The sequence below is a fragment of the Liolophura sinensis genome, chromosome 1 (genome assembly GCF_032854445.1).
Source record: "Liolophura sinensis isolate JHLJ2023 chromosome 1, CUHK_Ljap_v2, whole genome shotgun sequence".
Taxonomy (NCBI): domain Eukaryota; kingdom Metazoa; phylum Mollusca; class Polyplacophora; order Chitonida; family Chitonidae; genus Liolophura; species Liolophura sinensis.
Window position 1 is genome coordinate 79,183,663 of NC_088295.1, and position 27,463 is coordinate 79,211,125.

Here is a 27,463-nt window from a genome sequence, read left to right on the forward strand (position 1 = left end):
ACAGTATTTCACTGATACGTCGTCGGCCAGCATTATAGTGGGAGGAAACAGAGCAAAGACCGGGCAAAACCCACGGCCATCCACAATTTATCGGCTCCTTGAATAAAGAGGAAAAGCATGCTCTGGTATGATCTGCACAAGGAGGAGAAATTATCCGCAAAGGATCCGAAAAAAAAAATAAACATACCCACAATGAGCGGATGGTTTTACAGCACACCAAACGCGTGTTCATTTTTTTACCTTTTTATTAATTTTTCTTAATCCAAATATAAATAAAATATACAAAATTTTGCAGGAGAATAAAACTCAAAGACTTTAGGAACAACAAACAATGATTCAGCGAAAAATTAACAAGAGTGATTCTTGTCATGAAAGCGCTTAAAAAGGAAATCATGAAGGATTTAAGATTAATCCGAGGACAACAAAATGAATTTACCACTAACTTTTGATAGACATACACTCGATTTTTCGAAATACTCCGAAACATTGTTGGTAGTTTGACAACTGACGACATGAACAAGACCGTCCGTCTACAGAACTACATGTGTACTCGTCGCGGTTCATTTGTCTTATATAATAAGATCTGTTGCCATGTACATTATTTCTGCTGATGTCATATTTGTGGGTATTGTCATATACAGAAGTCGTGTTGAATTAATGGCATAATTTGGGAGAAACAGGTAACGATGTACGATGGTCAGTTTGAAAAACTGTTCAACCCAGTATAGAACTGGGAGAATTCCATGTTTTAGTCTAAATAAGGGAAATGTGTAGTAAGTGTGCGATAAGGCAATGGTAAGAAATGATACATTTTTTATAACATTCCTAATAGGTATATACATAGATATACACGTATATGACATTATTTCCCCATGGTAATTAAGTTTCCCCTTTTTATATATGGATTAAAATATAAGAGAGTAAGAAGTTTGCTTTATTAATTACATGTACACAGATGAAGAATGATATTGTATTAGTCCAATTTACACCATGCATTGTTTAAAACATGTTCGCATTCTATAATGTGCTATTTGTCTTTTCAATCTCGTCACAACATATTTTTAAGTAAGGAACTTGCTAGCTTATTTTTTATTTTGTGGCAAAATTATCATACATTTAGTCTCCTTAGTGTTGAATGAGAGGGGATCTAGTGCAAACCATTGATGTATTTTCCTAAGCCCTGATTACTGTAATTTTGCCGTACTTTCATGTATAAAGGGCCTACTAGTGTATCAAAAAATGGAACATTGAACTGGTATCATCGACAAGAGTATAATGTGGAGACTATTGCTGGGGTGAGAAGACACAACACAATATTGTATGGTTCTAGGATGTTTCCTTTTAAAATTAGACCCCACTGAGTTCTTCTTGTAGCTTTGTATCAGGGTTCAGCCGTGGGATGGGACATCTGATAGCCACGCATAATCTACTCCAAGACCACTCGTACAGATCGGTTCTCGTGAGGTTTATGGGGCTGACGGGGTAGAGCTCGGGTGGAAAGCCCTGGGGCAGGGTCTCCGTGATCACGGGGATAATCTTCTTCTTGTTGTAGGCTGAAGGGACAAATGGAACAAGTTAACTGTGCCACAAATAACACAGAGTGTAAGTCTCGCCTGAACACTCGCGATTTCTGATGACATTCATTAGGCACGCTCTGCTGTCATCTCCGCTGTTTTTTTATGGTTTAAGCTTTTTTATTAAGTCACACATAATCGTATCTCTAGGACTCTTGTTACATGCAGTAGTGTACATGTAAATAGGAAAACTTCTACTGTACCTGGAGATAAAGCATGAGCAAATTTCAGTTGGAATTCACAGCCGGGACTTCTGAGGAAATTCTTTGATAAAACAACAATGCACGTCTTACACCTGAAGAATAAGTAAACACCAACGTTAGTTATCTTAGTTATCTAAACACCAACGTTAGTTACCTTAGTTATCTAAACACCAACGTTAGTTATCTTAGTTATCTAAACACCAAAGTTAGTTATCTTCAAGTCAATATGCATAGAACATATAATATCGTATACAATGAGAAATACTCAAAACACAGTATCTTGTGGTCGCTATGAATAGAACATATCATATCGTATGCAATGACAAATACACACAGTATCATGTGATCAATATACACACATGTACATAGAACATATCATACCGTATGCAGTGACAAATACTCAACACAGTATCATGTGATTGATATACACACTTGTACACAGAACATATCAAATCGTATGCAGTGAGAAATACTCAAATCACAGTATCTTGTGGTCGCTATGATTAGAACATATCATACCGTATGTAGTGACAAATACTCAACACACAGTATCATGTGATCAATATACACATATGTACATAGAAGATATCATATCGTATGCAGTGACAAATACTCAACACACAGTAACTTGTGATCGATATACACACATGTACACAGAACATATCATACCGTATGCAGTGACAAATACTCAAAACAGTATCTTGTGGTCGCTTGGAATAGAACATATTATATCGTATACAGTGACAAATACTCAACACACAGTATCATGTGATCGATATACACATATGTACATAGAAGATATCATATCGTATGCAGTGACAAATACTCAACACACAGTAACTTGTGATCGATATACACACATGTACACAGAACATATCATACCGTATGCAGTGACAAATACTCAAAACAGTATCTTGTGGTCGCTTGGAATAGAACATATTATATCGTATACAGTGACAAATACTCAACACACAGTATCATGTGATCAATATACACATATGTACATAGAAGATATCATATCGTATGCAGTGACAAATACTCAACACACAGTAACTTGTGATCGATATACACACATATACATAGAACATATCATACCGGATGCGGTGACAAATACTCAAAACAGTATCTTGTGGTCGCTTGGAATAGAACATATTATATCGTATACAGTGACAAATACTCAACACACAGTATCATGTGATCGATATACACATATGTACATAGAAGATATCATATCGTATGCAGTGAGAAATACACAAAACACAGTATCTTGTGATCGATATACACACATGTACACAGAACATATCATACCGTATGCAGTGACAAATACTCAAAACAGTATCTTGTGGTCGCTTGGAATAGAACATATTATATCGTATACAGTGACAAATACTCAACACACAGTATCATGTGATCGATATACACATATGTACATAGAAGATATCATATCGTATGCAGTGAAAAATACTCAACACACCGTAACTTGTGATCGATATACACACATATACATAGAACATATCATACCGGATGCGGTGACAAATACTCAAAACACAGCATCTTGTGGTCGCTTGGAATTGAACATATTATATCGTATACAGTGACAAATACTCAACACACAGTATCATGTGATCGATATGCACACATGTACATAAAACATATCATATCATATGCAGTGAGAAATACACAAAACACAGTATCTTGTGGTTGATATGAATAGAACATATCATACCGTATGCAGTGACAAATACTCAACACACAATATCTTGCGATCGATATACACATATGTGCACAGAACATATATCGTATGCAGTGAGAAATACCCAAAACACAGTATCTTGTAGTCGCTATGAATAGAACATATCATACCGTTTGCATTAACAAATGTTCGACACACCGTACCATGTGGTCGATATACACATACACATGTACAGAGAACACATCATACCGTATAAAAATGACAAATACTCAACGCACGGTATCATAAAGTGAATATACACACGTGTACATAGAACGTATCATACCCGTATACAGTGAGAAATACTCAACACACAGTATAATGTGGTCGATGTGAATAGAAAATATCACACCGCATACAGTGGTAAATATGTGGTTGATATGCCCAGAACGTACAACATAGGCCTCCATACTCAACACACATGAAATAAGGACATTGTACATGTACCATTAGTATGCGAATTCTTGTGGATGCCGTTATATGATCATCTGCCTATAAAACGTCACTACCTCGGAAGTTGATCATCACCACTGATGTAGCGTGTATCAATAAATAAATCAATAATAAATAAATAAATAAAAAAAACGTCGGAACCTCAGGCACCTTGCGTCTGGCTGTCGGCAGTATGAACTTACGTGGGGATAACTGTTCATGTACAGCCTTTACAAACGAGTATTTGTGACTGCATATCTTTTTACCTTTTTGCTATCAGCGCAGCTGTTGTGGAGTGAGTCGAAGCTCCGGGCAAACATGTCTCTGTCGGGTATGCAAATTTTTAAACTGGATCTTCTGACTTCAGTTCTTTCTCCAAAATTTAGCGCCACGGATATATCATCAACTGAGTGGACGAGAATTGCATGGTAGTACTGCGGCTGACCTGTTTCTACTAAATCAGAAAAAGAGACAGAAATTAGCGACATCTATATGTAAATGTGAATCTTACGGTGGCTTATTAGTGCCATGCAATAACATTTGAATTCTGGCAGTTTTGTACAAATACTTGCCAGAAAGGCGGCTTATCAAGCTGTTTTATCAGTAACGTTAGTTAATCCCTTTACATTTTAGCGAAGAAAGTTCTATTTCACAATAGTAGTCCGTTTTATACACAGAGAATCACTTTTATGAAGAAATCGTTTTTTTGCGAGGAAATTATTTTCTCACATGAAAAATACCGCGGTGGATATCACTTTCGCCGCGGTGGAAATATTCTTCAGGTGAAAAAGTAATTCCCTGGCCGACAAATAATTTCTTCGTAAAAAAAAGTAATTTTCTCGAAAAAAAATGATTTTCCATGTAAAAACACAATTTCCTCGTGAAAAACAATTTCCTGTGTGAAAAATAACGCTTAGAACCACCGTTGAATCTAGCGAGTAATCTGAGGATGATTGTCGGTTTAATTTCCTTCTATAATAATGCTGGCCGCCGTCAAAAAAGTGAAATACTCATGAGAAAGCCTATGGCGTAAAAATCAAATAAATAGCCCAGATAATTGCGTGCTAAGTAAAGTCTATGGCAAATAATTTAGATGGTAAGGGCATGCGCGGCTGCCACTCTCTTCACTCGCTTTACAACACTGCCACCACCAGACAAGACTGAGCCTTTGAGCCTATGCGACCCACTCAAGCTTTATCTTACCACTGTTATTCTCGCGCGGACCTGCAATCAGCATTCATTAGTAAACAAAATTCAGATGTGGGTTATAGAATCATGGTGTGGTTGCCTTTAATAACGAGAATGCATTTTGTATCAAGTAATATTGTTTGAGTGTTGAGCTTTGTGTTTTCTGACCCCGTATCCTGTCTCATCACTGTGACCACTGTGACGTTGGCGTTGTTCAAGATTTCTGCACAAAATTTGCTATATATGCATCAATGTAAAGCAGACTTTGTGAGTGGCTCATGCACCGGAAGGAGTGTGATCACGAAACGCTTGAAAAACAATACCTACCATCATCTATTGTCATGTATTCAAACTCGTTGGCATGGTGATCGGTGTCGCTCCACGTGCTCTGTGAGATAGTGCCATCTTGTATAAGCGGAGGACTAGATGCCATTTTGTCGACGGATCCCGATTTTTTGTACGTGTGTAATTTCTACAACAGTTTAATTATAGAAACATTGTAATATCTGTAATACCATCTTTCCAAGCGGAAATCTTCCTGGACGTGTTGCCCTCTTCCGGGCTGGGGCTGTGTGTTGTAAGGAGGAACTAAAAGGCTGAAATGATCTGTAAATAGACAAACAGGGCGTTTCCTTAGTCCATAGCATCAGCAAATACAGCAACGGCTAAAGCTGAGATTCCATATACGCGGTATGCGGTTTGCGGTATACGGCACGCGGTACGCGGATACGGCATGCGGTATGCGCTTTCTCTGATTCCATTTATGCGGTAACCTGTGCGTTTTCTTTCTTTCATGGTGCGTTTTTATCAGAGCAAACATGTCGCATTCCTCCATTTCACGACGTGTGGCTTTAGAGCAAGATTCAGACCTTGCCATAATAGCAATGTCATATAAGTTCTTTCAACTAAAGAAGCGTAAAAAGAGAAAACACCGATGGTGGGTCCACAGTATTTTGCGGCAAAGAGCTCAGTAGGGAGCTTTCCATAACTTGGTCTCGGAATTGCAGCTGTATGGAGAAAAATTCCAACGGTACTTTCGTCTAACCAGAGAACAATTTAAACAAGTTCCGACCACGTGTCGGGGAAACACCCCACCAGTGACGTCATTTCTTGGGATACCCTGTCCGGTTTTGAAAACGCATACCGCACCGATCGCTACATGGTGCGATTGATTTTGCCGTATAAGTTTCCGCATGAAAAAACGGATCCGCGACCATACCTATGGAATCATTGCAACTTATTTTAACTATTTCGATTTTTTGCCGCGTACCGCTTACCGCGTACCGTATACCGCTACCGCATGTAAGGAATCTCAGCTTAAGGACATAGTTTGCGGGAGCGATGACGTCATCCGTGGTGTCTATTAAAATTACTACTTATACAATATTTATGGACACGGACTGAAGTGAAACACACATATCCCATTATTTACGGCTTTACATTCACCACACATGACCTAACACTAAAATGAAGCTTCCCTTCTATCAACTTGGGTAGCTACACAAATGTAACTGTTCGAGAATGCTCAAAATAAAAGAGAAAAATTGTCGGAAATGACATGCCTGTTTTTGTGTCGGGTTGGCAAGGGGAATAAATCTAGGGGTGTAAACAATGGATTTAGAGTCACTTCCCCTGAACTGCTCATTTACTGTATGTGCATCATCTAAAACTGACGGCCAAAAGAAACTTTACAAAGAGTTCAAATCATTTTATTTTGCCAAAGCAAAGAACAGGATGAGTGAAGTTTAATATGTTGAAAAGGCCAATAGCTCTAGATATTGAAAGTCTTGAGTAAGAACGGACAAAGCAGCCCTCAAACCATTTTAACAATGGGCAGAGTATACAAAAAGTTGATTACTTTTAAAATCAATCAATGACAAAACCAATCAATATTACGTGTGGCCACCCCTTGCTTCAATGCATGCATAGAAAAAGTCAGTAGTCTGATGAGATGACGTGGGATTCGTTGCCATTCGTCTTGGAGAGCGAACGCCAGTTCTTGTCGGTTGACTGCAGGGTGTGGTTGTTGTCTAACTCGACGACCCATGATATCCCAAAGGTGCTCATACCTGGAGAACATACCTGGAGAACGTGTAGGCTACGTTGGCGTAGTTGGCGAGCTGTATGGGCTCTGGCGTTGTCATGCTGGTACAGGACACCACGTGCCTGCTGTTGAAGGAATGACAGGACAACAACAGGACGTAGAATTTCATCCACATAATGTTGAGCTATTAGATTCCCGTATATGATGACAAACGGGGTCCGTTCCTCACCCCACACAATCACGCTGCCGCCACCAAACGGTACCACCTCCTGGACGCATGATGTAGCCGTTCATTCGCCTCTTCGACGATAAACTCGCTGTCTGCCATCGGCTTAGAACAGACAGGAGCGACTTTCATCCGTGAAAACAACACTTTGCTAATCACGTCGCTGCCAACGGCGTACAATTCGAGCCCATCGCAACCTCTGGCGACGATGTTCGGCTGTCAACAACTGCCCTCTGAATTGTCGATAGGCCCTAATTCCGTGGGCCACGAGTCTCTGGACACGGTCTGCCGACTGGCCCGGTGACCTAAGGCATTGATTGACGATGACCTCACTGTCATATATCAGGTCTACTCTTAATATTTAAAACCAAGGTCATTATATTAATTGTACATGTACATTTATTTATGTAATTGAGTGGCGTTTTACGCCGTGCTCAAGAATATTTCACTTATACGACGGCGGTCAGCCACGGGGAGGAAAGCCACGACCATCCTCTGCTCTAAAAGCTCACAAAACTCATGGCTAAAATAATATAATGCAGAATGACTAATTGATGGAAACTACCTCATCGTCAGCCGAAACATGGCGTTGTTGAAAGGTTACTCTGACTATAGTCTATTTCTTTCAGCAAGTCGCCTTTTTCAGCTGTTTGTAAAATCAGTCATGCCCGCTTCAAAATTTGCTTTCAGTCAGTGTCAGGTAACAACCCAAACTCTGCATATCAATATGTTGAAAATTCATATCCTTACAAACAAAATAAAATTATAACACTTTTTCTAATTCATAATGTTAGACTGCATAAACAGTTTCGACGGCAAGAACCCAGTGTCTTGGGTGACATCTTAATTATTCAAAAACCAGTGGCAAAGCAATTTTGGTAGCGAGTATGACTGCTTTTACAGACAGCTGGATACATGCAACAAAAGTAATAGACTATAAACGAAGCGGGAAGGTTAATGTCCGCCAAATATCACGAAATTGGTCCATAGGGATCGAATTTTAAGTAAGGGAACCATTTATGATTCAGCTGTGGGGTATCATGACGCCAGGTATTGCTGGCGTTTTCATATCGTTGAAAATGTGAGATTCGACAGTCAACACCCTGCCTGTGTAAACATATACATGTAAGTTATTTGAACTTTACGTTCGATCAATGAAAATTTATACTCGTATGCTAAGGTACTTTGCGGTGCGGGGCGTACATTTTACAATACAGATCACGTCGCTTTTCATTCCCCTCAGAAAACAAACAGGGAGTCTCTTGACAGAGCCTTGGGTTGTTAAATTTGGACGGTCAAGAGTGTAATCATTGATTCACTATATACAGCACCTTTTCGATGGCACACGTTTTCCTATTGTATCTGTTTCCTATTGTAGATGTTTATATATGTATATATTGTACATTTCTGTATGCACACTGGATTACATTCAACAGTCACCACAGGTTTCTTACCAACGGTAATTAAAACCTGGTATATAGTGTGTAGAAGTTGTGACTACTGACAGTTAACGTCACACTTTCTTACACTGACGCGGACTCCGTGGTTGAGATGGTCAGTATTCCAGCGCGGCGCATTGACCCAGGAGTCTGTCACCAATGCGATCGCTTTGAGTTCTAGTCCACCATAATGCTGGCCGCTGTTATATAAGTGAAATATTCTTAAGTATGACTTAAAACACCAATCAAATAAATAAATAAATCAAATCTTACAAACAGGCATACTGAATGATGTGAACTTATATCTTAATAAAAAATATATACTAACAGAGTTGTATGATACAGTATAGTGTATTTCTGAGGTTGCTCTTTTGTCAACATACATCATTTCATTGATTAGATAAAAAAAATTCAAAAAGAAATAAGATATGTCAACAAGCTAATGCAAAATGTAATCTTCATAGCACTTCTCACAAGTGGGCCGTCTATAAAAATCTGCAATCTGCAATCATTTCCCACAAAAGCATCATTAAACTACTAGATACATATCAACTACTGTGCAATACCCGGCCTCTAGACTTATTTTCCTTGCCTCCATTGAAAAAAAAAATTCACTGAAATACGTGTATATGCATAACAGCATCTTCCTGGACTGGACCATCAAATAACATTTGCTGACAGGAAGCTATCCTTTGCGACTGGTATTATTTCTTATCACGTAACGAAACACTGATATCATGACATTACACGATTGCAAAATGTAACTAAAAAATTCTGCATACAATTGTACACGCGTTATGCTCCAACTATTTAGTTCCACCGCGACGCTGCCCATCATACAACTTGCTCACTCAGTATGCTTACATTTCAACATAAAATGACAATTAAATGGAAACGCGAAAAAGTATCTCAGCACGTATAATCTATGGGTTTTATTTGATTAGTTTTTGGATTAATGATTAACACCGTCCTTAAGAATAAATGTGCAGAATTTTCGACAGGGGACACCGTCGAGTAAATTCCACCCCCTTGCCTGGTATATAATAAATTCGCTCAATTCGTAGTTTGACCTGAATAACCAACACATCGGTTTGGCCAGTCCATGCATGTTTCACGATGACAGCTAAGTATAGGCCTGTCCTATCTAGCGGTCAGCTTCCGACACCAATGCGATCAGGACACATGTCGGATTCAAAATTTTACAAATATGGCTTTATATTTGTTTATTTATGTATTTATTTGATTAATGTTTTAGGCCATACTCAAGAATATTTCACTTACACGATCGCGGTCAGCACAATGATGGCAAATTCGGCTTTAAAAATATTTTATAGGTCGTATGTCAGTCAACAGCGTCAGTGTTCCATTAACCACTGATATACAATATATGTAGAGGTACATACAGACTGCTAATCAGTCAACCTTGGTCGTTTTTCCCCGTTAAATCCAAAAACTTGAACTATTGATCGCTATGAAAAGTGAATTAAATGGACTGTCTATTCATATTTGTGGTTGAAATACCTGCACGTTAAATAAAGTCATATACATAACTTAGACTTGCTTTCTCATTTTTTGTAAACACAATGCATGTAGGTCTATACACGCGACCCCCGATAAACCGGCCACAATGCATGTAGGCCTATATACGCGACCCCTGATAAACCGGCCGAATGTCAAAACCGACATTTTTATTAGTCCCGAGCAAGGTCGATTTTCACAGGTGTGACTATATATATATATGCACGCTTGTATAATGAGCTGTACTGAGTGCAGTATATTATAAACATCCTTTTCTGGTAATTAACACGTGGAGGGGGCAAACAGACCTCATACATCCGCGTTAGCAGAGTGTGCTACTTTTATGTTCCCCTCGTGACCTGTATATATTACCATGACATCTATCACTCCCAACCCACCTTAATTCACTACAGACAACACCGCATTCAATGGCTGTGGGGTCTTGGTGGCAATAAGCCGTCGACGCCCTTTGATCGATTTGCCATTTCCGCAGTCTAAGCCTCAATAAAGACCACCTGTCTTCCACGAACAAAGTGTCCAGATCTTCAAGCACACGAGTTCATGATGAAATGCTCTTTCAACATTTTTTGTGATATCATCTCGTGTTGTGTAGCAACAGATCAACAAATAAAGCCTTTGATACACTTGACAGTGCGTCTTTCACAAAGCTCTTCGTCCCACCTATTATCTCTATCTCTTATATGTATAATATTATAGATTTCAAGAACCGAACGACTCTCAGCAAACAATTAAACCACTGTGTAATTCCGGAACCGTCTTTGGTTTCGGTGTCCAAGCTCCAGGAATACCCAGTCTGGTCCGTCTTTGATTACAACATCTGTGACAAAAGACGGCCTCAGGATTATAGCTTGAATACCTCAACCTCAGACGGTAACTGTTACAGGGACACACAACCGACACTGATTGGCTGAGAGTAGAGATTGGGTTTCTCCGGTTAAATCATCAAGCCTTGGTCACGCTTGAATAAATCTACCACACCTAAGCTTCAGCTAAGGCTAGGGCATAGCCTTAATTTGCCCATCTGTCACACCAGCCAATCAGAATCGATTCTGTATCCATTTAAAAGCAACGAAAACACTAACCTGAAGTATATAACACAGGCCATTAAATTTTTTTTCAGCCTTGTAACACGCATTTGAAAGTTTGAATTCTAGTGGCCTTTTCTGACAATAGTGACGTCACATCAGGTTTTTGCCACTTAACACACAAAAACTACATATACATGTATATGTTGATTTATGAATAAATTTATCTAGTGGACCTTAAAATAAGCTATATGTAATTCAAGCAAAAAAATCTTGATGGGACGTCACTGATACCCTCTAGTTCACTACGGCTGCGATTCAGTAGACAACAAGACGCTTGTGTATTTAATTTGAGTGGTTTAAAATACTGGGAAAATGGACGAGAAGTATTTTTGAAAATATGTAAAAGTTTCTCGGAAGCTTGAACGCGATAGTCCTCAAAACACGTAAAATGCGTTTGGTGAGCTGTGCATATGGCGACCGTGATTGTCTCTATCTTCTTCGACCAACAAGGAAAAGAATAAATGATTCAGAAAAAAGTCGTTTTTGAAAAATTTGCATATGTATTTTACCTCTCTCACAGACAACCTTATATAATATCCACTAACAATTATGGTAGGATAAACTCAACAAGGGGACACAGATAAAAACTTAATCCTCAGACACATAAATGCAGAACTCAATACTGTGCAATAATGTGACTAAACCCACATGTTCTGTGCAACTATACACTCAAAAAGTTAATCTATTCATTTTAAAAGAAAGTCTATTGTCTCAGTGATGCTAGAATGTATTCTGTTATCATAACACAATTCTGTCATATTCAACATAAAATTCTGTTAGTTTACTAACATCTTTATGTTGATAAATGTATGTTATATATAACAAAATAATCTGCTGTAATAGCAGAATACATTCTTTTACCACTCAGACAACAGGCCCTCTGTTAAATTTAACATATCGTTCTTTTCAGTGAACAAGTAACATGGTAACACTACTTTTCAAAATAGCTACTCATATGATGATAGGCACATTGAAGATACCGCCTGCGGTATCAATGACTCCTTACCAGAAGACATGTTCATGTCAATGAGCAAAACTCTTCAAACGATCGACAAGCCGTTACAATTTGTTGAAATAGTTCAATGGTCTGATGCGGAAAAAATAGGAACATATTCTACAATTACAGTACACAATGACATATACTAAAACAAGAACATGAAATACAAAATCTTTCCAATATTTTTGACAAAATTTCGAGATGCGTTGTACATAAGTAGTATGCCTAGTATCGAAAGTTTTCAAAAATACAAACTTACCTATGGATAAAACCAAGTTCATGACATAAAATCAGTCACAACTTCTTTCTTCTATCTCAGAATGAAAGCTCGGAATCGGGAATTTTTATGACTAACTTACTTCCTGTATTTAACGAGGTCACGAGGCTAAACCCAGGCCCTAGGTGTTCAGTGAAAAGCGCGGGCTCATATAGCATTATTTGGGAGAGCTATGACCTACAAGTTGACGGCATGGCGGCTCCCGTGAACCCCGCCTGTGACAAAGGGACTCCCCGTGCACAGAATCGACACTTACACGTCATACAGTCACATTACAGCAGCACGCAAACCAATTGTATTTCTTCCCTGCGTGCAATGTGCGAAATCAACCAATTATTTTATCCACCTAGCTAACAGGGCCTCCAAACTATCAATATCAAAGATTCAGTAAGATTTAAATTTTAATCTCCGGTTAAACCCGAAATATAATAATTCATTTTGAATAAAATTTTCGCAGGAGTGATAGACATACTGCAGAATGACATCATCACAAAATTACGCAGTCTACTATGAGCGTTCTTTCACAGTAAAACGTGCGACAGCCAGCCGCAGGGAGTGAAACGCCATCACACCTATGATACCATAACCTATGGTATTCACATGCTTAGTATCGTTATGTATACATGTACCATTTTGTCCCTTGTCATGCAAGTGTCGTAAAATCCATGGAATTATGAAAATAGGTATAAATCTTAACAAATGTACCCGGAGCAGCATAATCTATATTAATATGAAGAGAACAATTCTACATGTAGGGGGATACAACAACCCTCAGTAAAACACATATAACGACAGATAGAAATTTTGTCTTTGTCTCACGGGGAAACAGAGCAAAGTGTGGCAACATTTGAAGAGGTTATACCTAAGATTTTGTGTGCACTATATATATTCCATAATCAAATTTTCTCTATTTACTTAGCTCAAATTACTGCCATTCAGAAAATATCAGGCTCATACCTGCACTATTTACAGTGGTAAAATGACTTAAGTTTGAAAAAGTGATTATAAACGCTATGAACTTTATTAACTATTTTGAACGGCTACAGGTGCACAAACGAGGCGGATAAAGATTAAGATTAAACACTGATTACATAAAGTTTTGAGGAAAGAGTGTGAAAAATTAGTTGTAAATGTGGTCTTCAGTAGTTTGTTGGATTTTTTTTTATACAGAAGAAGATACCAGCAAATAATTTTTGTATGGTGGGTATTTGGGGCCACCTCTTAGCACATAGTGTCTTTGTGTAATAATGATATGAGGATGTAGAACATGCTTAATAAATCTATTTGCTCTAGAATTTGGTCTTTTGAGCTCACAAATGCCTTCAATCTGGACTTTGATCATACTTATACCCTAACATATCCATAAATATTATCACCAATAAGATTAAATGCATATGTTTGGACGTTCAGGTAAATTTACAAGACATCCATCCCATATTAATTCAGAAAAATTATAATGCAAAGGTGATATATACCAAAAGGTAGTCCCAAATACCCTCCATACAATAGTATTTTCAAATACCCTTTTCTCCAGTAATAAAAAAAAAAACAAAAAATATTAAAGAAAATATTTGCAAATATGTTTTCAGGCTCTTTCACATGATTTTTTTCTTTAAAGGTGATTGTGTGTGCTATTCTAAATTAATCACACAAATTCCAAAGGAATTGAGCTGATCAATTTTTGTCAAAAGTCTCTGGTATAGTCTCTTTAACTTCTTTCAGTGGCATGTCTATGAAGAACTTCATGGTTTACTCATCAGTTTCGCGCTGTTTCAGGTGTTGACTGATATTATTCAGACACCAATTAAAAAACCAAGTGATAAGAGGTTCCCCGATAAATACCTATTCCTGCTTTCGAAAGGTGGATGGTACTCAAAGAGACATTGCAAGTGTTTATTTATTTACTTGATTGGTGTTTTACACAGTACTCAAGAATATTTCACTTATATGGCAGCGACCAGCATTATGGTGGGAGGAAACCGGGCATAGGCCGGGGGAAACCCATGAGCATCCGCAGGTTGCTGTCAGACCTTTCCATGTGCGACACTGCAAGTAACACTCTTTACAAATACAGCAAAAGACTATAACTGGACCTTCAGACATAACAAACTAAACATACATGCATATAATTCAGGAAAAACAACCTCAAAGACAAAAAACATAACAAATAATTTTTTCGATCCTTAACAAACTAGAGGTCCAAAATATATGCGTACATGTATTTTGTTTCAATGTGTAAAATGTGTATTCTTGAAGAAAGAAAATGTAGTACTCTGTAAACAGAGTTTCTATTGAAACTTACAGTACAAAAAAAGGTGAAAGATTAAATTTAAAATATACATTAAGATATTCTGTTGAATGATCATAGTATTCTATGTACTAGCTACCAGGATACACAAATACCACACCTGACACCTTATCTATCATCTGCTATGCTAATACTCCTATTACAAATTGAGACGGTTAAAGTGTTTTTCGCATAAATGAGAACTGATAAGCTGAGATTTAAGAATTCCTAAAGACAATGCTCCGTTAACAGTTTCCACTTCACACAATAACTGAAATAACCATAATAAAATGTAACTAATTTTTATAAATAACCATCAATTCATTTATGTTCAGAACATAAATCAGAATGTAGTCATGCTTGAGAAAATACATACATATTATGATGAGTACAAAATATTCTGATATACTGATGCCAGAGGCTAGGTACAAATTATGCTTAAGTTTCGTGATAAAATATAATTAGATCTATGAATTAAGTCTGAAAAATTCCATAGACCACTACAGTGTTGACACTGGTGAAAAATAAAGCAACAGTGTAGTGTTTTGCTTAACACCTTTCAAATACACCTTTCCATAACTGCTAACAGTTTAAAAAGAAGTCTTTAGAAAACCTTAAAATGAATAAATGTAAACTCAGCTCTTTATACAAAAAATCGGTGGACATTGTGAAACTATCAGTTAACCCTGATTCACCAAAGACAACTCAGGAAGATTTTAATTATTTGATGAACAAACAGGGACCAGGTCACTACTTCTTAACAGCGACTGGAATGGATGGCTGACCGAGTGGATGAATGACTAGCTGAGTTATTGGATGAGCGAGTAGATGAATGACTGTTATTTGAAGAGCTGCTGGTTTCACTTTCATTTTTAGGCCATATGTTACTAGAAGATGGAGAGGATTCAATTTTAAAATGAACTTGGCTCAGACGCTGTCTGTCCAGAGCATCTGTGGCAGGTGATGTATCTACAGGCATTTGGATGGCTCTCGCAAGTCTATCCCAAAACCATTCCTTCAGATCTCCCTTGGTGAAGTCACAAATCGTGATGTGTCTGAGGATAGATGGGAGTTGACACAACTCCTTCAGCACAGGAATCACCTTCTTACTTCTCGATCCTGAAAACGTCAACCAAATAACAGTACAGATGACCTGTTGCACATGGTAAGGTTTGAAATGATAGCTGCCTATTTACAGCATACATAAATATCCCCTTCACCAAACTTAGTTTTGTGGATTGAATGGTTTATGCCATCCCCAAGGCCTTACAAGCCAGGTACCAAACAGTCAACTTCATGTGCAGAACCCAGGAAAGACATCACATCTTGTAGAATGCCTACTAAACCTTCTAGGTTTGAACATAAAACATCATCATGGACAATAAGTCTGCACAGCAGCACATTGGATTAATTTATTTATTTATTTGATCAGTGTTCTACACCATACTCAAGAATATTTCCCTTATGCCCCAGTGGCCTGCATTATGTTGGGGGCAAACTGGGCAGAGCGTGAGGGAAACCCATGGGTTGCTGACGGAGCTGTCCACGTAAGGCCGCAGAGGAAGCCAGCATGAAATCACAATGACTGCATTGGTGGGAAGCTCCTGGGTCATTGCACTGTGCTGCCGTGCTAACACCCTTGGCCACGGAGGCAACCACATGAAATTAATCAAGTGTTAAGCTAGTATACGCAATCAAAGTAAAATCTACTTTAAATAAATGCCACTGTACGTAAAAGACACCTATCAATAGTAAACCAATTCTAATGACTGTACCTGGAGACACTGCATGGGCAAATTTGATCTGAAAATCACACTGAGGACTTTTGAGGAAGTTTGGAGACACAATGGCAACCATCTTTTTACACCTGTAATTAGAGGTACATGTAGCTCATATATTCACTATTAAGGTATGTACAGCATATTTAGAGAAAGTACTGCAGTCAACTGTGTCATTAATGTCAGAGTTATACTTGATAAGAGCTTTGATAACAACTCAGGTCAACCACTTCATACAGTTTGGGCAGATTTAAGGGTAAAATCACAAAATTAAAGTGAATTAACACATTACTGGTATTAACTTTTGTTTACAAAGTTTGAAAACAGTCGTCACAAAATGCCAACATAATTGTGTCCTTATTAATATAGTTGGATAGTTTGAACAAAGAAATAAAACAGAAGTTTTTTGGTTGTACGCCACATTAACACCATTTCTACTACATTGTGACCCAGTCTATGGGTACTCACACGCTGTCTAATACTACAAGAGGAGCCTCAAGAGACTTCAATTGTGAAACTCTTCAAGAGAGGGAAAGGAAATTATGAAGAATTTTGGTGAAATGAGGAATATTGCTCATTCAAATCTTAACAGTCAGCCAATCAGCTTTCAGATCACAGTGCCATTTTTACGCTTACACTTCAACCCCATTATTTTCTAAAACAACATCACTTATTTGCTAGAAGACATCAAAGCTTTCTAAATATATCGAATGTCCACTCATTGGTATTATGCTTCCCCCAAAAAGAGGGGCAAAATTTCTACAGTGAACTGGAAGCTGCCATAAAATAAGGAAAATGAACATGTTGAAGATGATGAAGAAGAGAAGCCCTTTCACTGCACCAGCATTCCATGATTTGACTGAACCTGCCACCTGGCCCATCAGATAAAGGGCATTATGATTACACTTGGGCAGTTTTGCCCGCAGTCTCCCACATGTGTGCATATAGTGCTGTGTGTGCTGCAGTTGAACTGTGGAATGTTTGATCCACCAGTTGTGAATGTTTGACTTGGCTTCAGTGTTGTACAAAAATATCAAGCCCTTACCTCTCCTCAATCAACCTGGCTGAGATAGTGTGGTACGACCCTCCGGCCAGCATGTCACGCTCAGGTACACACAATTTAAGATTGTGCTTGCTGGACTCAAGGTGTGAAATCATCTCTTTTACAAATGCGATGTCATCAATGGAATGACAGACAAATGCGTCGTAGTACTGTGGTGCCCCGTGAGCCACTGGAAAGGAAAAAAAATGATACACAAAATCTATATCTATTTAGTAAAGGATTTGAAGAATCTGTATGTATGCTTGGGGTTTAACATCATATCTTTCAGTCATATGACGACGATGAATCATTAGGTGCGTGTACATAAACTGTGACTTCTTGTGGCAGGACGAGTTCATGCTGCCGCCACTGACATATCAAGCCGAAGACACCAGACATGACACCGTACCCAGTCACATTATACTGACACACAGCTAACCAGTCCTGTTTCCTTGCATTAATCTCTCAGTGTTGAGCATCAAGTGAGGCACCAATAAGTACCATTCATGAATGACTTGAAGGCAGTTGCTCTGACCAAAGCATTCAAGGATTTGAAGAGTTAGTATAACTAAGACAATAGCACTATATTTAGCGTATGTACATGAGCAACAGGCCACATATCTCATTGGAGAGATACTCCCAAGATGCCGGTGCTCCCCATGGTCAATTAGCACCCTCATGCTATTAGTTAGTTACATGGTTACTCAGTGAGAGGATACACAAATATGGGGTGTCAATAATCCTCATACTGGGTGAGGCGTCACCATATCCTATCACTGAGTAACCATGTAAAGAATTTATCCTGCAAAGATCCATCAATTCAGTGCAGAAGACAAATGTATAGGTGAATCGCTTAAGCTATGTGACCATTGATGGATACTAACAAAGGGAGATAACCTACTCAGCAGACATATTTGACGTCATCTGAAGGATTCGAGAATATATCGGTACCCCACGTGACCATTATTGTCCAATGACAAGCGAAGCATTTTGTCTGATGCTGCATAGAAGTACATATGTATCATCCCCATTGTCAAGTAGCACCCTAATACAGATCCATATCAATGAATCTAACATTGTCAAAATGAACCGTTATACATTGCTTTATACATTTATATATAGATATATAGATACAACATACTTACCATCGCCATTTGTCATGTACTTGAACTGATCAACATTGTGATCGGTGTCAGACCTGGAGCTCTGGGACACAGTCTCATCCTGGACAATCTGATAACTCTTAAGCTGTTTCTGATTCTCCTCCCATACGTGGATGTCATTTTCTACAATTTTATCAGAAAATCCCATATTACAAAATATTTCACAATTTTTTTGCTGTTTCTTTAAAACACATGCATACACAATTCTATCATTAACAATTTCCAGTAGTACTGAGTTCATTTATATCAGTATTACATCTCCACCTTGCACATACATGCATGTATTGACTTTGAATATGCTTTACTTTACAAGTGGTACTCTAAAAATAGGCTGTGTAATAAAAAGAATACATATACAGTCTATTTCACCAAAAAGTGTGACAAACTTATTAGAAATTGTTATATATATAAAAAATTCTAACTAAAGCAGAATTAACAGCTGGCAACTTGCAAAACTCATATACTTCATCTGTGTGCCAGATTTCCTCCCATCATAACTCTGGCCGCCGTCACATAAGTGAAATATTCTTGTGTATGGCGTAAAACACCAATCAAATAAGTAAATCAGTAAAATCTGATCAGTGCTTTACACCGTATTCAAGAATATTTGACCATGGACATTATGTTGGGAGCCAGCTTGCAAAACATAGCCTATATTTGTATATCTGGTAAGAGTAGCTACAGATAATGAGAGTGTGTTAAGTCTCATCGCAGGCAAATATGGGAGGTCACAGACAAAAATCCTTTATTTTATTTTAAAATGAAAGTGAAAGTTCTTGGCTTAATGCACACTTTATAACAATACAAATTATGAATGCAAGAAGATGAAGCCAAAAGAAAATGCAGTAAGGTCTTGTTAGAAAAATCCTTTACAGTATGAATATTTGCTTATCCTGAAAACAACAAAAATACATGGTTATAAACAAAATGGTTAAAGTTTGTACACTGTTTGATCCACAAAACACTCCACCCAAATACTACCTCCACCACCTCCACTCTCTACACAGCACAGAAAAATTACAAAACACAGATTTCAGAATCCAGGAGGTGAAGTTCTGTAAGCATGCCATGGTGGCATGGAAGATTCTGGGAGACCAATACTGTTTGGCTTACCTATAACAGGCAAAACTGAGGTCAGCACATCTACTCTGCCCAACTCCTGTAGGATTTTGCACAGTTTGCCCACAGTGGCATTTAGGACGAGTCCCGCTACCCCAGTCATCCAAAAGCGTTCCCATAGGATCAGCACTTCTCTCAAAATTGCATGTCTCCAAATACTCATAACCGATTAGTTCTGCGAACCCGGTGAAGTCTGGCATATAATAAACTTTCAGTAGGCACCTGAGATTTGAGATTGAGGAACATGGACAAAGTTCTTCTAGCTCTGTTCCTGAGTACAGTCACAGAAATATGATCATAGCAGGAAGAAGTCAGGAAGGCATGGGTTTAGATGATATAGGGAGATGAGCTGCAGCCATCATGAAAGTCTGTCACACCAAAAGTACCTCCAAATGCTGAAAGACACAGAAAAGCTATACAATGACCGTTTATCCACTCTTTCAAATGTAAAAAGAGCATTAATTCTTCATTTCAAGTCAATATGCCAATGTACCTTAAGTTTGAGATCCAGTAAAAAGGACAATCATGATTAAGAGGACTGGATAGCAGCAAACCGGTGATAAATCAGCCAGCATACGACTTCCTGCTACACATTTGTTTTGTGCAGATAAGATGCGGTGCACAAAAGGGAAGCTTATAATACATGCATATGTACCTACATGAACTCCCAGTGGTGAGGTCAAAATTGCATAAAACTATATATACCAAAGTTCTATAAACACTGTTTTGTGAAATATATCTGAACAAATAACACTTGAGCTTATCAGGCTATCAGGGTACCAGGCTATTCAGCTGTCAGACATTATACGTTATTAAGAAATCTAAGTTTTCAGAAGTACAGATTCTGAATTCACTATGGGCCTTAAGAGCTCATGACTTCACACTTGACCTACCAGTATACACTGGATACATAATGATTTTAAGGAAGTTGGAGCAGTTCACAACTTCTTTTTTGTCTGGTACTGGGACACTAAATTCCACCTAACATCCACATTATAACTCCTTACAAAATAACCACATACTTTGTTGGGAAACAATATGAACTACGCATGAGCTAAGGTACAGTGTAAAGTACCTGTGCTTTGTTATGTACATATGTACAAGCTTATAGTACATGTACTACAGCATTTGCTAAATGGTACATGTGATTACCCTGTACACAAATTACCCATCACACTTGCCTCAGTAACATACTTATTTTTTAAACGATTATACTTTGTTAATTTACTGCTGGTTTTCAATCATGAACGTATTTATTCCTCATATATACTTTAAGAAATTATGTTATATGAAGAAAATAAATTCTGTTTAGACTTTAATAACCTTAACATGCTATAAGATTGATGGTTAAACTTGCTCTGTATTGTAGGATGTGAATTGAGGTATGGGGCAAACTATAACTAACTTGATATACGATATATGATAGCTTATCAGCCTCTTTGTACAGGATGACAGACTGCTGTATTGTTTACTACTGAACAACACATTTACTGACAATAAGCTCCAAGGCTTATCATAATAAAGCAATGAAACCATCAGTACAGAAAACAAATAATAAAAATCAAATGCTTTTGTTAAAGAATCAATAGTGCGCAATCTACACTTCAAAGATAACCAAAAATTTGGCCATGGAGAAGGAGAACTCCCTAGTTTTTCCACTGGATCTCTGAATACAGAAGTACATGTAGTACAAGTATGTGTTATTCAGGAATTTTAATAGTTTTCAAATAGAAGGGTTTGGGGCTTAATGGACAAAGCCAGCCTGACATCCTACTATCTCAGAATAAAGTACTCACATACTGTATTTTAGTCCTACCACCTTAACAGAGTGCATGCTTAATGATGTCATCACACTATTTCTGTTTTAAATCCTATGATTTAAAGTGAAAATAAAAAAAGTATGTATCGGTGGAAGTCCACACCAATCTTTATCCAAAACTACCTTTATTTACTTTCACATTTCTGTTTCCAATGTAATGACAAAATACAGTCAACTGTTGGAATTCTATTTAAAGGAGGAGGTGTGTGTGGGTGGGGGGTGGGGGTGGGGGTGGGGGGGTGAAGGGGGGGGAAGTGAGTGGGGGGGGTGCTCAACCTGTTAATTTTGGTGCCAATGACAGCACTATAGCAGCTCATAGGCCAAGGCTCAAATTGATGCTTTCATAGGGACTTTTACACTCTTATTTATCCTTCAATGAGTACCATGGATCTTTATCTAGATGTCTAGTTAGAGGAGATTTCGGTTCTCATCTGAAAAACAATGTGAAGTGATTCATCCAACTCACTCTGAAGCATGATTGTTTGTAGACGTTTTGACTTTGATGTTCAACCTGTCAAGCACAAGCACGTTTTGCTTTAGAAGAACATTCTTAATAAGAATGGTTTGTAATTGTACATTTTCATTAACTCCTACAGTCTGTTTCAGTTCCTCACCTGCACTACTTCTGGAGGAATGAATGTGAATGAATGAATATGGCTTGACGCTGCTATTTCTGGAGGAAGACTCTGTAGGGCAAATACTGTTTCAACAACTTTATGAATTGCTGTTCTAAGTTTGTTTGTTTTCGGCCATTAGAGAGCAACTGTATCTGCATAATAATCCTTGAGACACATTGTCTGCTTTACTGCCTGGATAGTGTGCTCACACAATTTCATCTCCTAAGAGTGAATATCTTGAGTTCTATCAAACGTCGTCTTGGTGGAATGCTCTGGAAGTATGTTGGTGTATCCATAGAAAATCTTTTACAGGTGATGGTTACAGGTTAATCACAAGCACTTTTGGATTATACAGTCAAATCTTTGTCAAGTTTTTTTGAAAATGCTACTGAACTAGAACCTATGTAACATTTTTTAAAATTTGTCCATGTTCAAATCCTGTTGCCTGATGTCCACCACACAGCATAGAATGTTCCACGAAGCTAATCTTCTCCCAATATCAAGGGTTCAGAGTCATCATCAAAACAATGAATGATGCCTGACTGCTCCATTTGCGTAGTAGTGTCTTCATCAACAAACGATACAGCCATTAAAGAATAATTTGCTTCAGGGTCCATTCAGTTAATGCATTTATGGCTCTATACAAGTATGTCTGTGCATTTTAATAGAGCAGTTTAGAAATCTGCATTTATCAAATGGCAAAACCTTATGTGGCGTCATTGTTCAAAATATAGTCCGAACAAGTAAATGTTCAGGTCAACTGAATATTCAGCTAACAGTGTACACGAAATACAGACAAAATGTGGGTTGCTCAATTTTGTTTGCTTCATAAACAATCCAAACCACCCTTTTAAATAAAACTGTTCTTAATAAATAATATTAACTGAGAGTCCAGGATATATTAATGTTTCCCTTGCTTTTTTGTAAAACTCTTTATAAGGTGATTATTCATTTAATCAAAATGTGTGATAATGCTACCATTGCAGCCTATAAACATGTTAGTACCAATTAGATTGGCCACCTCAGGTGGAATAAATATCATGTCTGGCCCACGGACTATAAGTTAACTTTACCCAAGCTCATTTTATATCCATTTAAACAGTGGACAATGAGCATTATATTAAAAAGTTTACATAAACTTCACAACGATTTCTTCCATAAGTGAAAATATAGGCAAAAATAAACTCACTCTTACATTAATTTACTGACATCAATATTTAATTGATTTTCAATATGGTCCGCAAAGTGCACAACAGGAATCAAGCTCATTCAATTCAGTTACAAAAAAAAAAAAAACAAAACAAGAAAAGGTACCAAACATGTAATTACTTAGACTGTTTTCAACAGTTTTTACTCTGACTGACTGACTTGTTTTCATTTTCTCCTTAGTTATTGGTCTTGTTGGTTATTAGTTTGTAGTAGATATTGTTTTCCTTTCATTATCCTATATTCACAATGAACTAAACTTAAATACTGCCAGGTCAAATTAATACCAAGTCCTGCTTTGGTTTGACAATAAATCTGTTACCAGGAACACCATATAAATCACACACTGATGCATAGAGAACTCTATGATTGTTTGCTTGCTAGAGTTCGATGTTATTTTCAAGATTATTTTCGATGAATTCTTATTCAAAATGGTGCCTCCCTTGATGTAACCCTGGTCCTAATGGCATCATATTTGAAGTGCTACCCAAGGCAAGGAAATGCTATGGTGAACACACCAGACACAAAACCTATCCTATTCACAGCATGCCATAATCTGGGTATAAATACTTAAGACTATCACCCACACTAAGCAAGGGAATTTCAGTATCAGGGTTGCTAATTTTGATTTATTTATTTATTTGATTGAAGTTTTATGCCGTACTCAAGAATATTTCACTAAATATGACACTGGGCAGAGCCTGGGAAACCCACAACCCTGTGCAGACTGCTGGAAGACCTTACGACTTACTGCTAATTTTGAGAACTAACCTGCACGAATGACCTGATCATGAAGTGAACCACAGGTCTTCTGTGTACAACGCCGCTGGGCGTTAAATATAATTTAAATTACATTTCATACTTGAAAGCTAGTTGATTATCATGACTGGGATAAACCTATCCTAGTGATTTAAAGGCTGTCTTCCACAGATACAATCATATGACTAAGAAAACTAAAGATTTCAGTTCAGGAAACCTGGTAGGGTGTCACCGTGCTCGCTCAAAAGCACCGCGCATCACCACGTCAGGGATCAAAACACCTGACATAAAGCAGCATCTGGTCCTAAGTCAGCCTTGAAATTTAGGACCAAATCTATGTTTATGTACGTTACTGGGAGAAAGTTTAAGCAGATGTAGAACTATTTGAAGTAGGGCCTATTTCATTCACTAATTTAGGCCTACTGTGCTCATAAAGCAGTCCGAAGAGAGTAGGTAAGGTAGAACGAGCGATGGACTGATTCTAGAAAGTTATCTAAGTCAATAATCTTACCCGTGAGCAGTTTTCTAAACGCAGGTAGAATCACCACTTTCACGACATAGTGACTCTTGTAAGTACGCAGTCACAATGCTTTGGTGTCAAAGGGAAAGTTGAACGTACGGAAGTTTTGATGACTGGACCCTGTTTTAGTTCCGGGTTAGCAGAGACAGTCTGCATGTAGTCAGTGACGACTAGTGACGTGGTAAAAAGCGTGGCGTCTTCCCCGAGTGATCTACCCTTGTATATAGCCAACCTACACAGTTATCTACCCTTGTATTAACCAAACACCGGGATACTGTACACATCCACAATATTACCAGCGTTTATTTGATCATTGTTTAACGCTGTCCACAATATCATAACTACATTCAAATTAACGTGCAGGTATTTGATGACAAAATGGTGCACATATATTCACATGGTTAAAGAGGGCTTGATTTAGTTGGTTTATTATTGTTTGTAAATTTTTTCATTTATTTATTTTTTCTTTTTGGATTGATGTATAAAGTCTTTTCAAGACTTTTTAAGTTGTAGGACGACGTTTATGGGTGGAGAAACCCCGGATTGGCAGGAGAAGATTACCGTACCATGTAGACCTAACACATGTATATGTAGCACCATTCTAGGAGTACACTTAACAGTTTGCTTATCTAAGGCTAACCCTAGATTTATGCTAACGAACAGACCATGACATAAAAGAGAACACCTTTCAATAAAGTAGGCCTCCTTCAGTGCTGATTCGAAATATGGTCTTCATGACTGCATTTTTTTTAGGTGGATATAAGGAACAATGCTGAACAGGTTGAAGCGTAGTGACGTCACATATAAATTTTGTAGCTCCTAAAATGATCGTTTGATTGCTACATTTTTCGTTCACCATGTAGGCCCTAGCACTGCTTCTGTTTCTAGATAAGGGCCAACGAAAGCAAAACGAAAAGAAAACCTGCTATAAAATAGGGCAAATATTCCAGTGAGTTTTGCTGGCGGATTACTTTTGATATGTAAACAACTGATATCATCATTTTATGTGGTGTTTTCATGTGACGTGTAGGTGTCGACGTGCATCCGTTCAAGCAAACCTATTCTGTGCGTGTTTGTGAATGAATGTTTGTGATTTAGCGCCCCTGCCGCAAATTTGCAGTCATATTGTGCTGATGTGTGCATGTGTGCAACGAATATCAGCTGCCATATACGTTTATTCGTGCAGACACAAATAATTTGTGATGTAGGTTTAGTTTATCTTCCATTGCTTGTACAGGGACCGTATTCTTATGCTACTGCTCCTGTTTCCTTAATAAAATTGAGTCAAATTTCAGATAGCAAAGGCAGAATAAATTTAATTTAAAGTGACGTTCATACGCATTTTTGGTACTTAGGACAAGAAACAGCAAACACACATTTCTTCGAGTTTGATCACGATAGGTTGTGCTGTCGTATCCGTATACATAAAGGCTTACAATACCTCAATATACCACAGAGCTACCTATACCAGCATATGCAGCTTTACGGAACCTATGCTGGTGTAACCTATACAGGGCACATGTGCTATGACCGTTTTGTCTATAAATATTTTAGCACGAACGACGAAATCAATTATTTAAATATATGACAGTTGATAGGTGAACAGGTATACTTCTAGAAACAAAACATTCTTAATGTTGTTTTGTGACGCGAAGAAAATGTCAGGCAGGCATATAATTACTTGGGTGAATGTATAGTACATGCTTCTGTAAGGCAAAACAGACGTATCTATATTAAATAGGGGAAGATTCCTATAGGACGATTTATGCTTCTGACCATTTCTGTGTAAATGGTTTCGCCAAACGGAATTACGTTAAGGATAGGTATTGTTTATGTCAGTTTCTGGTCTCGCTAAATTCGAAACGAACCACGATGCCACTTGATACGATCCTTTGTCTCGATTCCTCGGGTAGTATGCAGGGCAAAGGCATGACGGAATTAAAAAACGCTGTCAAAGTCTTTCTTGATGGTAAGTTGGCTATCATTCCGTATCAGTTGACCATAATTTGTTTTCTCCGCTTCAGCACATATAAATTTCATAGTTGTCATATTGTCTCTGATGTATTGTCCACCATCTTGGATACACTTCTTCTCGGACTATTTGTAGGTGTGGAGGAGACTTCCAAACAACACAAACTATCAGAAAATGTGGCCATCGTTGAGTTTGGCAAAAATACTCGCATTGTCCACGCTCTGACAAACAATTATTTAGGACTTCGACTGGCATCACGTAAGTAGGCCCAACATTGTTCTTGTTGTCTTCCGTGAACACTTACAGTTGTGTATATAGGACGGTGAAGATTCGTCAACTCTCTCTCTTGCAAAGGATCTTACCTCCTTTGTTTAAAATGATGAAAGCAGAATTCAAGTTTATTGCGAAATAAACATATACATGCACAGCCATTATATTCGGG

General features: G+C 37.9%; 1 protein-coding gene across 1 annotated transcript; it reads right to left on the minus strand.

Annotated features, from left to right (window-relative positions):
- Positions 1 to 227: 227 nt before the first annotated feature.
- On the minus strand, positions 228 to 20,404 carry LOC135464471 (myeloid differentiation primary response protein MyD88-like; the record flags this gene model as incomplete). The annotated part of the gene is given in 11 exon segments (XM_064741899.1): positions 228 to 1,553; positions 1,778 to 1,869; positions 4,208 to 4,395; positions 5,457 to 5,735; positions 12,722 to 16,145; positions 16,802 to 16,893; positions 17,850 to 18,036; positions 18,992 to 19,132; positions 20,123 to 20,204; positions 20,206 to 20,346; positions 20,348 to 20,404. Coding segments are annotated over 7 exon segments (1,062 nt in total), but the record flags the coding sequence as incomplete, so codon positions are not given.
- Between the last annotated feature and the right edge of the window lie 7,059 nt (positions 20,405 to 27,463).